Below are 17,171 nucleotides of genomic sequence, written 5' to 3' on the forward strand. Positions count from 1 at the left end.
TAGAGGTAGAGCTTAACCTCGGAAGGCAGAATGGTAGCCTTATGCAAAGATACAAATGCAGATGCAGATGGAGGTAGAGCTTAACCTCGGAAGGCAGAATGGTAGCCTTATGCAAGTTGGAAGGCAGAATAGTAGCCTTATGCAATGAAGATGCAGATGGAGGTAGAGCTTAACCTCGGAAGGCAGAATGGTAGCCTTATGCAAGTTGGAAGGCAGAATAGTAGCCTTATGCAATGTGAATGCAGATGGAGATAGTTTTTAGTCTCGGAAGGCAGAATGGTAGCCTTATGCAATGTAGATGCAGATGGAGACAGCGTTTAGTCTCGGAAGGCAGAATAGTAGCCTTATGCAAGAAATAAAATAACAAATGACAGTAGAGTTTTCTTAGCTGATAGCAGATTGCGGCATTGTGATTACTAGGAGAATTGTGACGTACGAGACGTCACTGGTGTGTGTTGATAGCAAGTGTTGGCAAGTGCAACGGTTCAAAAAGTCGTATTCTTGAACAATGTTTGTTCCATGGGCGTACAGTATGTTTAATGATTTTGCAATCCTAGTTCTTGCATCCAAACTTATAATGCCCAACTTATAATTCCCAATCATCCCACTATCAATCATCCCCTACACGTCAAAATTTCCCTAGACCCCGACCTAATTTTGATCGCAGACCTCCAAAATAGTATACAACCATCGCTGAACCCATCGACCAGCTGTATGAGAGGCTTAAAGCCGTTGGTTATGTCACCCCCATCCCTGCTGCAACCCCTGAGAATTCTTCTCAATGGGTTAACCCGAACAAGTCCCATGCATACCACTCCGGCATGAAAGGGCACACCATCGACGAGTGTCGCTCCTTGAAAAATAAGATATAGTCCTTGATTGATGACAAGATAATTGTGGAAAAAGAACCCACTGCAAACGTCCGCAGCAACCCTTTACCAGACCATAAAGGTGGAGGTATCCACATGATTAAAGTAGAAGATGACTAGGATCTCGATGGATCAATCGAGTTGATCGCAGAAGGTGATGACCCGAAGAAATCGACAATTACCTCAATCCAATCATAGTCCAGATCCAACCATCTAAGGACACTGAGGTGAATGTGTCTATACCTCTTGAGTTTGAAGCCGCACCATCTGCAAAGGCACCGACACCAATTGAGGCTGAATTTGTGTCTCCGGCAAATGCACCCACACCATTTAAGGTTGCAGTCTTGCCACCCAAGGCACATGTTCCATTCGAAGTGAGGATAGCCGCGCTGATCCCAGTAGCGATGTCTACCATGCCATCATTCTATACAAATGTTATACCTTGGGACTATACAGTCGAGGCGAGAAGGAAGGGCAAGGTCAGGGTTGAAGAAACTATCGCAGCACAGGGTATGATGAGAACTGGAAGGGTCTATACCCCTAAACATCTAGGTGAATCAAGCAAGAAGGACTCCAATCGGCCTCCCCTCATTGAGATAGGGCCGGACGATTTTTGGAGGAAAATACAGGCTAAGGAATATTTGGTCATCGACCAGTTAAACAAGACGCCAGCACAAATATCCATTCTCTCTTTGCTGCAAAATTCTGAGAAGCACAAGAATGCTCTATTAAAGGTGCTAAATGAAGCATACGTACCAAGTAACATCACTAGCGGGGAAGTGGCTAATATGGTAGGACAAGTACTGGAAAGCCATAAGATCACCTTTTATGAGGACAAGCTGCTACCTGAAGGGTTGGGGCACAACAAGGCACTACACATCACTGTGCAATGCGAAGATTATTTCATCACCGGAATCCTGATCAATGGAGGTTTCAGTTTTAACATTTGTCCACTGGTAACACTCAAGAAGTTGGGTAAAGGACTACATGAGATAAAAGATGGAGCAATCAATGTGAAAGCCTTCGATGGTTCTTAGAGGTCCACCATTGGTGAGATTACTCTATACCTGTAGATGGGACCAACCTGGTTCGAGGTCGATTTCCATGTAATAGATGTTCCAGCGTCTTACAACTTGCTACTGGGATGACCATGGATTCATGCTGCTGGGGCCGTAGCATCAATGCTGCATCAGGCAATAAAGTTTGAATGGAATCACCAGGAAGTGATCATTCACGGTGACGGTAGCAACCCTATATACAGTCGCCATACCATTCCTGCAATCAAGGGAAGAAGGAAGCTGGGAGGTGAAACTTACCACCACATTGAGTGGGTCAATGCTATCAACAAAGACAAATGGTGGGATAGCAAAATCGAGAGTATACTGAGTTGGAGTGGGTATGAACCTGGCAAAGGGCTCGGCAATAACCTCTAAGGAATCTCTAAACCCATAAAACGCAAGAAACATGGCATTACCATCAGTTTGGGATATGAATACACCAGGGAAGAATTCAATAATTGGTCGCCACCATGGTACGGTCCTTACTATCCACTAGAGCAGCCAATACCACATCTGGAGCAGAACTTTCAACAGGCCGACATTATTTATGGGTCGGATGAAGAAGAAGCACTTGCAGTAGTGAAGAACTTGATTCTAGAGGACAGTGATATGGACTATTGCGTTATTCTCGTGGAGGAGGGGGAGGAAGGCCCTTCTATACAGGTTGTGAGCAGAGGGGCACATCTCAAGAATTGGACTATCAGGACAACCAAAGCCCGACGTGCCTCGGGGTAGCAAGGCTAAAACAAGCATTATTCATTATTTTTACTAAATGATTTTCTTTTCGCATTTTTCAATTCCCGCAATAAGATCTTCAATGTTCAAAACAATATTTAGTTTATCAAAAACATTTGCGATTTTTCTTATGAATTAATATTTATTGCTATTGTTTTCTCTCCTTGCTTTACTAATACATCATTACTATTACTTGTCTTGATGAACCAATGATTGTGACATGCAATGAGACAACGCAACAAACGGACATGGATTCAGAAGAAGATGACATACCTGACAACATTGTCAAAGAAGTTGAGAACTTTGAGAATAGACCTAAGTCCAACCTGGGCGAGACCGAGATTGTCAACCTGGGAGATGCAGAAAACATCAAGGAAATGCGAATTAGCATTCACCTATCGCCATCAGAGAAGAAAGAATATACAGAATTTCTAAAGGAGTATGAGGACATATTTGACTGGTCGTATGATGACATGACTGGTCTGAGTATGTCTATTATGGATCACAAACTGCTAACCAATCCGACGTGTCCACCGGTAAAGCAAAAGCTCAGAAAGTTCAAGCTTGATATAAGTTTGAAAATCGAGGAAGAATTCACCAAGCAGATCAACACTAAGGTTCTCAGGGTAGTAGAATACCCGACATGGTTAGCCAACATTGTGCCAGTGCCAAAGAAGGATGGGAGGTCAGAGTCTGTGTTGATTACCAGGATCTCAACCGGGCCAGTTTGAAAGATGACTTCCCTTTGCAAAATATACACATCCTGATTGACAATTGCGCCAAGCATGAGTTACAGTCATTCATAGATTGCTTCGCTAGTTATCATCAGATCTGGATGGATGAGGAAGATGCTGAGAAAACGGCTTTCATTACGTAATGGGGAGTGTACTGTTACAAGATGATGCCATTCAGCTTGAAGAACGCAGGGGCCACTTACATGAGGGCCATGACTACCATCTTCCATGATATGATATACAAGGAGATAGAGGTATATGTAAATGATGTTATTATCAAATTCAAGAAGTCCACTAACCACATAGAAGATCTGAGGAAGTTCTTCAATAGACCGCGGAGATACAACCTAAAACTAAACCCCGCAAAATGCGCATTTGGGGTTCCTGCTGGGAAATCGCTTGGGTTTATTGTGAGCAATCAAGGAATAGAACTGGATCCATCGAAATTCAAAGCCATTCAGGAACTACCACCGCCAAAGAACAAGAAGGATGTGATGAGTTTCTTGGGAAGACTTAACTACATTAGCCGATTCATAGTACAATCTATAGTTATCTGTGAGCCAATCTTTAAGATGTTAAAGAAGGACGCCTCCACCAAATGGACCGATGACTGCCAAAAGGCCTTCGACAAAATTAAGGAGTACCTGTCAACACCACCAGTCTTAGTCCCGCCCGAGCCAGGTAGACCCTTATTGCTCTACCTTGTATTGTTAGATGGAGATTTCGGCTGTGTTCTAGGGCAGCACGATGAAACAGGGAGGAAGGAACAAGCCGTGTATTATCTCAGTAAGAATTTCACCCTATAAGAGGCCCGGTATTCTCTATTGGAATGCACTTGTTGTGCTTTGACTTGGGTAGCTCAGAAGCTGAGACATTACTTCTGCGCCTATACTACATGTCTCATATTGAGAATGGATCCCTTAAAGTACATCTTTCAGAAACCCATGCCCACCGGCAAGCTAGCCAAGTGGCAAATCCTGTTGAGTGAGTTCGACATTGTTTACGTAACTCAGAAAGCGGTCTAGGGATAGGCACTGGCAGACCACCTTGCTGAAAACCTCATGTATGGAGGATACGAACCCTTGAAACGTATTTTCCTGATGAAGAGGTATCATTCATAGGAGAAGACATTGCAGAATACTATGACGGTTGGATAATGTTCTTCGATGGAGCTGCAAACTTCAAAGGAGTTGGCATAGGAGCAGTCCTAATATCAGAAACCGGTCAGCATTATCTAGTGTCTACCAAACTTAGGTTTCCTTGCACCAACAATATGGCCGAGTATGAAGCCTGTATCTTAGGACTCAAAATGGCCATTGATATAAACATTCAAGAGCTGCTAGTGATTGGTGATTCAGACTTACTTATACATCAGGTACGAGAAGAATGGTCAACCAAGAACTCCAAGATACTCCCTTATCTACATCACGTACAGGAATTGAGAAAGAGGTTCACAAAGATGGAATTCCAGCATGTTCCTAGAATCCAGAATGGGTTTGCCGATGGCTACTCTATCATCTATGATACAGCATCCTGACGAGAATTTCATTGATCCCATTCTGGTGAAAATCCATAATCGGCCAGCTTACTGTGCCCATGTCGAAGAGGAAGCAGACGGAAAGCCTTGGCTTCATGATATCTATGAATATTTGGCAAAAAGAGAGTACCCAAAGCTTGCTAATCCTACTCAGAAATGCACACTTCGAAGATTGTCCAACAACGTCTTTCACAGAGGAGGAATCATGTATAGGAGGACTCCCAAATTAGGATTATTAAGATGTGTTGACCCAAAGGAAGCATCCAGGCTACTAGAGGAAATTCATGCTGGGACCTGTGGTCAACATATGAACGATTTTGTCTTAGCAAAGAAGATACTTCGGGCTAGTTACTTTTGGATGACTATAGAAATAGACTACATCCAGTATGTTCGAAAATGCTACTGTTGTCAAATACATGCCAACATGATAAAGGTACCTCCAAGAGAGCTTAACACAACAAGCTCACCGTGGTCGTTCACCGCCTGGGGGATGGATGTGATTGGACCAATTGAGCCTGCTATGTCCAATGAACATAGGTTTATCCTAGTAGCTATAGACTATTTCACCAAATGGGTCGAAGCAGAGAAAGTCGTGGCAGATTTTGTCCGCGACCGCATCGTTTGTCGATTCGAAATCCCATAATCAATCATTACTGATAATGGCTCCAACCTCAATAGCGACTTGATGAAAGCTATGTGCGAAACTTTTAAGATCAAACACAAGAATTCCACAGCCTACATGCCTAAGATGAATGGAGTTGTAGAAGCCGCCAACAAGAATATCAAGAAGATATTGAGGAAAAGGTTAAAGAATCACAGACAGTGGCACAAGAAGTTATAATTTGCTCTTCTGGGGTATCGTACCACAGTCCGCACATCAACCGGGGCAACCTTCTATATGTTGGTTTATGGTACAGAGGTTGTCATTCCCGCTGAGGTAGAAATTCCTTCCCTAAGGATCATACAAGAAGCTGAGCTCAATGGCGCAGAGTGGGTGAAAAGTCATTATGAGAAACTAGCCCTTATAGACGGAAAGAGGATGAACGTAGTTTGCCATGGTTAGCTCTACTAGAACAGAATGCCCAAAGCCTTCAACAAAAGAGTCAAGCCAATACAGTTCACATTGGGGTAGTTGGTGTTAAAGAAAAATTTTCTGCATCAAAATGAAGCCAAAGGTAAGTTCTCTCCCAACTGGTAGGGTCCATACATAGTTCAACGGGTTTTGACAGGAGGAACCCCCATACTTGTATAAATGGACGGAGAAGTCTGGCCGAAGCCGATCAATTCAAATACAGTCAAGCGTTACTATGTGTAATCTTTATGTTTTCCTTATATGATGTAAATTGAACTACGCCTGACTTGATTCCCCTTTAATAGGGGATACAGCAGCCCTATGCGTTCGGTCGCAATTTAATAAAATTTTTATTTCCCCCCGCAATTGGAAACTGGGGCAGAATTTTGAGGAGGACCCTCAAAATTCCATAGCAGGAGAGGTTGCAATGTCCTGAACTACGTCATAGTCATCAGTTCATCTAAAAGTTATTTTTAATTATATATTTATGTCATATTTTTATAAAATCATGCATTATTATTATTGAAACTGCTTTGTTTAGCAACACTACCCTAATGATACAAATGGTATCACCAAATCAAAGCTGAATGAGTCAAGCAAAGCCAGCGGGGATACGAACTAACCTTCCCCCTTGGAAAACTCAGCGGGTTGGAAGTATCTAGACGAAGTAGGTTGATATGTAGGAGGTGGAGATGACTGATAAGTTGGTGTCGGAGCTTGGTATGAAGGTGAGGGTGCTTGGTAATTTGGGGTTGGCTAGTATGTGAGTGGAGGTATTGGGTAAGCTTGGTATTTGAGGGGAGACTTGGTCCTTTGTGCAACCATCACGGCCCCTATGTCCCTTTTCTTGGACACACCACCGGACTGTAAGCCTTATTTGTAGCTTGAAAGGCCTCGAAATTTGTAACCATACCACTTTTAATACCTTCTTCAATTCTTTCACCTAATTTGATAATGTAGGAGAACTTGTGGTTCTCAATCATCATCAGTCGTTCATAGTACTACGGGTCCTAATCCTGGACAAAGAACTTGTTCATTTGCTCCTCTTATAAGGCAGGTCTAACCTTAGCAACTTCAGATCTCCAGCGAGTTGCATACTCACGAAACGTCTTCATGGGCTTCTTCTTCAAATTCTGGATATAGAACACGTCTGGTGCGTTCTCTATATTAAACCTGAATATGTCCATAAAGTTAGATGCCATGCCTACCCAGCTTGACCACTTCTTGGGATCTTGGCTGATGTACCAAGATAATGCATCTCCTTTCAAACTCCTCATGAACAGCTTCATGCGGATACTTTCATCCTTCCCTACTCCAACCAGCTTGTAGTAATATGTCTTTAGATGGACCTTTGGATCACCCGTACCATCAAACATTTCGAACTTTGGAGGTTTGTACCCCTCAGGCAGTTCAACATCAGGCTGTATGCAGATCCTCATAGTTCAGCCCCTCGATTCCTTTTCTTCCCTCAATGGCCTAAATCCGGCTGGTTAGTTTCTTAAGTTCCTCGGCCAAGTTCCTGATAAGAAGATCCTTTTCATTAGATTCAGGTGTGCATGAGATAGGTTGGGTGGAGTGTGGCATGGTCTCCATATAGATAGGAGTGTTGTGGTGGCCTGGTGTATGGGTGTGGAAATGGTCATTTGCGGAGTTCTAAGGTTTTGGAATGAGTAGTGGAGTGTTGTTTGGGGTATGGCAGGTGTTACATTGGTTCTTTGGTGGAGCAGCATAATGGTGAGGCGCGGGATGATTCTGTTGTTTTGGGATATTTTGAGGAGTTGTAGGGTTTTGAGCATTGGGGAAGTTGATATCTGGGGTGCTGAGAGAAAATGACAGGTTTGCCAGATTCCAAACCTGATTGAGCTCTTCCTGGAATTTCAACAGTTTCTATTCAAGTTGTGACACTTCTCGTTAGGAACCCGAATACCCTGGCCATCAGTGGCCTCTACCTGTCCAGCTGTGTTCTCATTCCTGATGTTGTTCAAATCTTCCATCTTGCCTTTGTTCTTGCCTTTAATAGGACTAAGAAGAGGAGTGGGTGGAGGGCCCCTGGATCTTGTGAAATAAGATGATGATGCCAGAGTGCACGAACTAACCTTTGGGGAGGGAAATAATAAAAACAAAAGGTAATCAAGTCAGTGAGGATTATGAAAAGTATTGCAATATTTGAACACATAGTGCAGGAATGTAAAATGTGTCCTAATTTGGGAACCTCTTTGTGCCTGAGGTAGGCCTAGCGACAAATAGACTTGGAGAACTTTTAATGCTAAATGCCTCATTTTATTGATAAAGATAGGCGAATCCCAAAACGACACTAAATAAGCAAGAAATAAAAGTCATTAATGGCCATTTGCATTATTATATTCATAAAGCAAAAAAGTAAATTCCTATCAATTTGGTCCCAGAAGGACTTTCCCCAGACTCGACATCCTTGGCTTCGGTGAACAGCTTCCCCAATTCGCAAAGTCCCAACAACAGGTATGCCCTGGATAGATGTCCGCCTTCTGTCCCTTCAGCCTTTTGACAGTCTTCAACCCTTTTGAGAAATTTTCACTCCAGTTCTACTATGCCCCACTCCAAGTATCCTAGCCTTTTGTTGGCACTGATAGCCATGTCTTTCCATTCCTCAATCAGCTTATGGTTGGACTATTGTATCTCACAGTGTTCGCTCTCGCATTCACGGATCCTTTTGCGCAGCTGGTTGTACTTGACTTGCGCCTCGGCATTTTCATCTATAATTCTGTGACCTCGAACGAACCTTGACTGGACCAGACCATGCCAATTGTCTTCCAACCAACCTGAATAGAAAGTGGTACAACTGGAATAATATCTGTCTGGCTCGATGGTGTCGTTCCCCATTAAGATCTTGCAGTGCCACATGTGCTGGGCTTGGCACTTGTGGGGACTATCATCATTTTGGAAGTCAGCTCGAAGATGGCTCATCTTGTCAACCTTGACTTGCTTCCAACCTGCTTGCCTCATAACTCGAAGAGGGACGTAAGGGTATGTTCCTCTTAGACCAATCAATATCAGGAAAGGCGCATCTCTGGATCGGGCTATGAACTCCTCTGTCGGAAACCACTCGAACATCCATTGAACCTGTTCTTCAGTCAGATTATCAAAGAGCTCAACCCACCCTTTGGCATTCTCAGGTTGAGCGAACATGTTGGGGATGTAATTTATTCGCTTTGGATTGTGGAAAGCGTTCTGATCATACTAGATCCCTCGCTAAATTTCTTGTCGGTATTCGCCCTTTTGGAGATGTTCCATGAGCCAAAGCTGAAGTAGTAAATTGTAGTTTTCGAAGTGTCTCGCTCCTTGTTGACACTTCTCTAAGGCTCGGTATATGTCTGCGATGATCATGGGTACAATGCTGAATGTCTGCCCACCAATCCCCTCCATTAGGGTCTTGGTTACCATAGCCAGCCTAGTATGGATTCTCCCTTTCTTCATTGGAAACACGATCATACACAGGAAGCAAAACATGAAAACGAAAACCCTACAATGGATATGTCCCAATGATGTGATGGTAAATTCGTCATGGTAGGTATGGTATGATTTGTTGTGACCGTACCTTTCATACATGTAGTCAAAAGAGATGTACGATTCCTTCAGGCATACCAATTCTGCATTCTTCTTCAAACCCATCATTTTTAGGAAACTCTTGCATGTGCGGTTCTCAGGCATTAGCAAACCCAGAGATTCCCACACTAGACTGGCTAGTCCTCCTATCTCCTCTAGCAAAGGCGTCATCTCGATGTCCCCAAAGCAGAACACGGCGCTACAATCCCAAAATAAGGTATCAGCTTCTATTATCATGTTGTTAGGCTGGATCTCCAGGAGGGATGGTAGATTACCCAGATATTTTCTGACGAGGGTTTTGTCACTAGAATGTAAATCTTCCCACCAACTTAGCAATCTTGGGTGGATATTGGTGACCATGCCGAATCTGGGAACTTCGTGCCTCATATTTCTGCAAGACAAACAAGGTTAGGCAAGATCCCCACCAGAATCGACTATTTAATATCAACAATTAGCATGAACCACTTAGTTCTCTAAATAAATGTACAGAACGTGATAATATCCGTTTGGGTTTAGGGAAACCCAGTGGACTTTTGGACAAGGCTATCTTAAAGGATCATTATGTGGACAACATAACTGACCCGGCTAGGTTTGACCATAATGCATGCGCAATTTAAACAGAGTAAGGTTTCTATGGAGTTTTAGACTGGTACCCTTGAGCAGAAAACTCAAGGGGAAGGCACGGAACTGTCGACAGCACCGCTGATCGACTAGTTTTACCACAAATAATCCTTTCCAAATTTAGGGGATAATGATATAGAAAGGGTGAAACCACTCATCAATCATTGTTATAGTATTTGTTTGGCAAGAGTGGAGTATGATGTTGAGTATGATTATGCAATAATTAAAAGCATGTTGACATGTATTTGCACATTAAGAAAGCGATAAATACAGCAGTTTCATAATTTAAAGCAGTTATAAAGGAAGGAAACAAGAAAGATACGTTAGTTTTGCTTTTGAAAAATAAATTAAACGCTTAAAGAAATTAAACAAATAATTGCACATAGGGAGGGATACAAATTCACAAAAACGGTATGAAATGGTAAAAGCCTAAATATCCCCAGCAGAGTCGACATGCTGTCGCGCCCCCTTTTTCCTTGCGGAATCGGGTTTATGACATTTTTGGTTGGGACAACTCTTTCCTTTTGGGAAAGGGGGTTTGCAGTTTTGAAGAGTCGCCACCTAATGATTTTTAAGGTGCGTTAGGGCACCTATATGGTTCATCTATGACTATGTTTGGTAACCAGAGACAAGGTAAGAGCTTGAAATTATCCTAAGGGGAAGGTGTTAGGCACCCCTCAGGATCCACTAGCGTGGTTCGTGGCCAAATAGTTTTTGTGAATTTGTACAATTAGCAAATAAACTAGCATGGCTCAAATAGTAGGGGATTTAAGTTTAAGAACACAGATGTTTGGAAAGCAGTTAATGAAAGCAAGATTTTGAAAAGAATTACAATCTAATATTCGGGAATGTAAAGGGGGGTGTCCTAGGTTTGATTATAATATGGATCACATCAATGTAAACCACGTATGACACTTCTCAAAGAGGGGCTACATATGGTATTAACGCACCGTTCATCACATCCATATCTACCATTTCCCGCCACGTTAAGGTAATTAAAGCGAGGGTTGGTCTCAACCCCTATTGCATGTTGTTACCCGTCCTTTCCTATGATCCTGGAGGAGTTTATGATTTCTATCCTATGAGGGAGGTTCTAGGCAGACCCTCAGGTTCAAAGGCAAAATGCTAAGCGACAAATAAGAACACATAGGACTGTATTTAGGGGGAAGACACAGAAAATAGATAGAAGGCTCAGATATACATCCACAAGTAATGCACATAGACAGCATAACTCATACACAGATAAGGTCTAAATTCATATCCTAACAAGGTATCTAAGCAGAACCAAATTTATTGCATGTCTCAAAAAAGAAGTCCGAATAAGGCTTGCCTACTGATTTTTACATGCTGACAGTTAAACAAAGATGGTTCTGGTTTTTACTTAAGTTATTACCTAAGGTTTGCCTAGGCATAAAATAACATGCAGCAGTTATTCAAAATTATTAAAACACTTTAGAAATTATTTTTACCTAAAACATGTTGTTCTAAATATTGCAAAAACATGCAGGGATTAAGATCAGTCTTACTTAAACAAGATAGTCAAACATGAGACTGTTTTATGTCCTTTTTCATGCATCAGCAGTTTAACTAGGTGTAGCTTGAGTGAGTATGAATGAAAACCTAATCATGGTATCTAATGATTTATATGCAGGATTCCTAAAGTAGGATTTCTAAATGCACATCATGATTGCAGAATTTCCTAAGAGCAGGATTTCTAAATACGTAAAGGTTACAGTATTATTTCAAGATGTGCAAGAGCAACAGTTTGTGTTAATGCTGTTATTTAGCCTAGAGCAGAATTTCTAAGTGGCAAAGTGATGTCAAATGAAATGTTGAAACAGTAATCCTAAGAACATGGTATCTAATGCATGGCATGCTTGGCATGTTGTACCTAAACATGGCTGTTATTGCGCATAGAGAAAAGTAAACCTAGGAGCATGATTTCTACCCTAGATTATACTACAGCATGCATATTACCCTCCCCTTCTCACTATCCAACCTCAGAGTTATTTACAAATTATTACAGACCAATACTGGAATTAATTACATAAGAAAAGTAAAAATTACACTATTTAGAGCCTGAAACAGGCCCTGACTTTCAGCACCTGATTAAGACTTCCTCCTTGAGTTATGTAATAAATCACCTCAAGTGCCAAGATTGTTACATAGTCTTTCTCACATCCGGGTGTGTCAGAGTTCCCTAATGACCTCAAGGGATCCTGGGCACTTCTCACACCCAGATCTCATAGCCAAAACAGAGTAAGTGTAGTATGGAAGGCCAGCTTTTATGTGTCCAAGTTCAGAGGGAGCTCAAGGGTCCCAAGGCAAGGCTCACACAAAAAAAGCAGAACCTAGTAGTCTAAGAGTATATGTGAGAGTGCTTGACATAGAGTCAAAAGAGTTAAGTTGGAAACAGTTTTGACAATGATGAGTTTTGGAAAGCAATAGAAGAGTTTGCCTTGGTGAAAACAAGTTTGAAGAAGAAAAGAAAAGGACAATCAGCAACTCAGAACCAAATCAACATGCATAGCTTGTAGGGGACAAGTAGTTCATATGTGAAAGCATATTTGCACACAGGTTAACTCCAGAGAGGTACTACAGAACTTAAATAGTCACAGCAATCACAAAGTATTCATGCTAGGAGCTTAACAGCATTAGATTTTAAGGGGTGCTAAACAGAGTTACACATTAGGTTTAGGGGGGAAGGGTTCAGGATCACATAGTAATTAGGTGTCATGTTTATAATGTATTGGGGGTTAGGGGATAGGGCAGAATAGTAGTAGAAAGAATGTAAGAAAGCAGTAGACATGCTAAATTACAGGGAAGGGGTAATCACATGGCAAAATAGGCATGCTAATTGCAAGGGAGACAGTAGAACCACAAGTAAAGCATAAGAGAAACAAAAGGAAGTGCAATACAAATAGAGACAAATTGTTTTGGATGCTGCAAGTTAAAATGAAAACATACTAGTAAAATGAGAGAATAAGTGCAGAGTGAGGAGTGAAGAGCAGTACTATGAAGGGTAGTAGAGCAGTAGTGTGTAGAGCAGTAAAGCAGTAGAACAATAGAGCAGTAGAGCAATGTAATCACTCGGTTTTGGCTTGCAGCAGACTGAGTATCAAGTAAATAGCAAGAGAAGCATGAGAGAATGTGTGTGTGTAAGAGAGAGTTCAGAACATTGTAATTGTTCCTGTTGAGAGGTAAAACAAGAGTGTATATATAGCACTTTAGGAGTAGAACCAATAAGATAAAAGAATCAGAAGCCAGTCAATTAGGGACAATCACATAATTACAGAATAAAATCACCTAAAGGGGTTCAGAATAGACCCCCCTTAATTAGGGGTAATTGATTAACGGTAATCAACAGGGGTTTAATTAAGGCAAGGAGTCCAAATCATAACAAATGAGGAATCAGTAAGAATCCTAAAATTATACAGGCAATCAATTAAGGTAGAGATGACCAATTAAAGTCATAAATAAGGAAAATATAATCTATGCACATGAATCTTAATAGAGTAAAGTAATCAACAAAACCTTTAAAAGAATAGTGATTTCCGGAAAGAATTAGAAAAATCCCATAAAATAGAGATTAAACTAAGTAAGACCTCAAAGAAAATATATAACTTAGCCAGAAAAGCAGGTTCGAACCATAACAAAGATTAATTAGGGCAAAACCACAAAAATACTGGATTTAACTAGGAAATATGTTTAAGTCCAAAAGATAGAGTAAACTAACACGATTGGTACCATAAAAATACCCAAAATCGAAGCAAAGATTGAAGGAACCACATAGAATCAACTAGAGTTTCATATTCTTGCACAAATCAGTCACGAAGACGAAAGGATAATTAATCAAACACTTAGAAGTCAGAGAAAAAAAACCTTTGAAAAACAACTTGGGTTGAACCCTAGTTTAGGAAGAGTGATTGAAAATCGTAATAATCAATTTAAACAAGGAATATTTGAGAGAAATCACTTTATAACATTCGAATCATCTTAGATATGTAAAGATTTGAAAAGATTTGATAGTATCGAGCTAGGGTTTTCAATATAATAAATCGAATAAAAGAAAAACTTAAATAAACCATTTAAACATAGTAAAAATCATAGATTAGTACCAACAATCAGAAGGAAAAGCGTTTTAAGAAAAGGGTTACGAACCCTAGTTTGAAGACTAAGAGTCATTTTGAGAAAATCGGCAAACATTTAAGGAAAAATAGCAAGATAACTCTGGATATACCTAGATCTAAGACAGATCTAAAAGAAAAGGGGAAAATCTCAGGAGTTAGGGTTTCAGAGAACCTAGAGAAGATGAGAGGACCTTAAAACGTTACTGGTTTTAGCCGAAAAAATCATAGATCTTACTCAAACAACCATGGATGGCCGGAAAATGACATGAAAGACCATGGATAGGAGTTGAACCACTCCAGGTTCACTTGAGGACCTCAAGGTAGTGTCAAACCGGCGTGGGGTGAAGCAGAGGCTAGGAGATGAGATGAGGCCATGGTTTCCGGCGAGGGAGGTGGCCGGAGAAGGTGGATAGTGGATTAGGGTTTGAGGGTGTCTGAGAGAAAAGATAGGAGGAGAGGATTCAGAGGCGACGCAAATGAAAGAATAGGGTAGGGTTTGGGGGTCGTTAGATTAAAAAAGTTAAGAAATGACTTGGACCGTTGATCTAGGAGATCAATGGTCGAGATTAAATAGGGTATGTGAGTTTCAGATTTGGGTATGGGTTAATAGGGTGTGGGTCGGGTTTTTAAATTGTAAATTCGGCTGGGAATTGGGGTCTGATTTGGCTATAATTGAAAGCCAATTTGGCTATAATTTAAATAGCCAGTTTGTCCCTATTTAATTTATAAAAAATAGTAGATAATTTTTGAAAAAATTTAAAAAACTAAAATGATTTATAATACATAATTACCAATTTAAAAATGTCGAATCCAAATGCATATAAAACATAATTAAATCTTAAAAGGCTAATATTGCAATTATGTGCAATTTGGCTTTAAAAATACTAAATGTAATTATAAAAATATATAAAAATTACCTTAGCCATATTTGGCATAAATATAGAATTACAATAGATGAATTATCAAAACAATAATTTTGGAAATAATTATTGGAGATTTTATGGATAAAAAGGGAGAAAATAAATCAATTTAAACCCTTAAAATTATGGGAAAAATAATAAAAACCTTGGGCATGCTTATATATGCATATATATGTTATTTTAAAGGTATTTTGCATATTTAAAATATATAGGAAAAAATTGGGTATCAACAATATGTGAACCCATCTTCAAGATGCTGAGGAAAGATGCCGAGACAAGTTGGACTGAGGATTGTCAGAAAGCTTTTGACAAGATCAAGGAGTACCTGTCCACACCATCAATTCTGGTCCTGCCAGAACTAGGACGACCTTTACTACTTTATCTATCTGTGTTAGATGGAGCCTTCAAATGTGTTTTGAGATAGCATGACGAGACAGGAAGAAAGGAGCATGCCATATATTATTTAAGCAAGAAGTTCACACCCTATGAAGCACGGTATTCTCTGCTTGAATGCACTTGTTGTGCTTTGACCTGGACAGCCTAGAAATTGAGGCATTACTTCTGTGCCTACACTACATACCTCATATCCAGGATGGATCCTCTGAAATACATATTTCAGAAACCCATACCTACTGGAAAGTTGGCTAAATGGCAGATACTACTAAGTAAGTCTGATATCATCTATGTAACTCAAAAGTCGGTCAAGGGACAAGCATTAGCAGATTACCTTGCTGAAAATTCGGTGGGAGGAGAATATGAACCCTTGAAAACGTATTTTCCTGATGAAGAAGTATCATTTGTAGGAGAAGACATTACCGAGGCATACGATGGTTGGAGGATGTTCTTTGACGGAGCTGCAAATTTCAGAGGAGTGGGCATTAGAGCCTTTTTGGTATCAAAAATGGGTCAACATTATCCAATATCTACTCAACTCAGATTTCTCTGCACCAATAACATGGCAGAGTACGAAACCTGTATACTAGTGTTCAACATGGCAATCGACATGAACATTCAGGAGTTGTTGGTGATCGGTGATTCAGATTTGCTTGTGCACTAGGTACAAGGAGAGTGGGGCACCAAGAATTCCAAGATATTGCCATATCTGCACCATGTGCAGGAATTGAGGAAGAGATTTACAAAGATAGAATTCCGACATATGCCCAAAATTCAGAATGAGTTTGCCGACGCATTAGCCACTTTGTCATCAATGATACAGTGTCCAGATAAGAACTATAATGATCCTATTCCGGTGAGGATCCATAATCAGCCGGCATATTATGCTCATATCGAGGAAGAAGCAGATGGAAAGCCTTGGTTCCATTATATCAAGTAGTACTTATCAAAAGGAGAATACTCGAAGCATGCAAATCACACTTAAAAACGCACACTCCGGAGATTGTCAAATCACTTCTTCCACATTGGAGGGAACTTGTACAGAAGAACTCCTGATTTGGGTTTATTGATATGTGTCGATACAAAAGAGGCTTCTAAATTAGTTGAAGAGGTACATGCTGGGACCTGTGGTCCGCACATGAATGGTTTTGTCTTGGCTAAAAAGATACTCAGGGCCGGTTACTTCTGGATGACCATGGAGACGGATTGCATTCAGTATGTCCGCAAATGCTTTCAATGTCAAGTGCATGCTGATATGATAAAAGTTTCGTCGAACAAGATTAATGAAACAAGCTCACCTTGGCCATTTGCCTCCTGGGAAATGTATGTTATTGGTCCGATTGAGCCCACTGCTTTGAACAGACACCGGTTTATTCTGGTAGCCATTGATTACTTCACAAAATGGGTATAAGTTGTATCTTACAAAGCTATAACAAAGAAAGTCATCGCAGATTTTGTCAAGGATCGTATTGTCTATCGAGTCGGAGTTCCTGAGTCCATTATTATTGACAATGCTGCCA

The 17,171-nt window shown here is 40.7% G+C and overlaps 1 protein-coding gene across 1 annotated transcript; it reads left to right on the forward strand.

Moving 5' to 3' along the window:
* The first annotated feature begins 15,850 nt into the window (after positions 1–15,850).
* LOC138878553 (uncharacterized) lies at positions 15,851–16,315 on the forward strand. The gene has a single exon (XM_070158242.1). The coding sequence runs from the start codon at positions 15,851–15,853 to the stop codon at positions 16,313–16,315; it is 465 nt and encodes a 154-aa protein (XP_070014343.1).
* Positions 16,316–17,171: the final 856 nt, after the last annotated feature.

Source organism: Nicotiana sylvestris, chromosome 9 (genome assembly GCF_000393655.2).
Source record: "Nicotiana sylvestris chromosome 9, ASM39365v2, whole genome shotgun sequence".
Lineage (NCBI taxonomy): Eukaryota > Viridiplantae > Streptophyta > Magnoliopsida > Solanales > Solanaceae > Nicotiana > Nicotiana sylvestris.

Coding starts and splice junctions, on each gene's coding strand:
- LOC138878553 (XM_070158242.1), top strand. CDS start 15,851: ATGGATCCTCTGAAATACATATTTCAGAAACCCATACCTACTGGAAAG.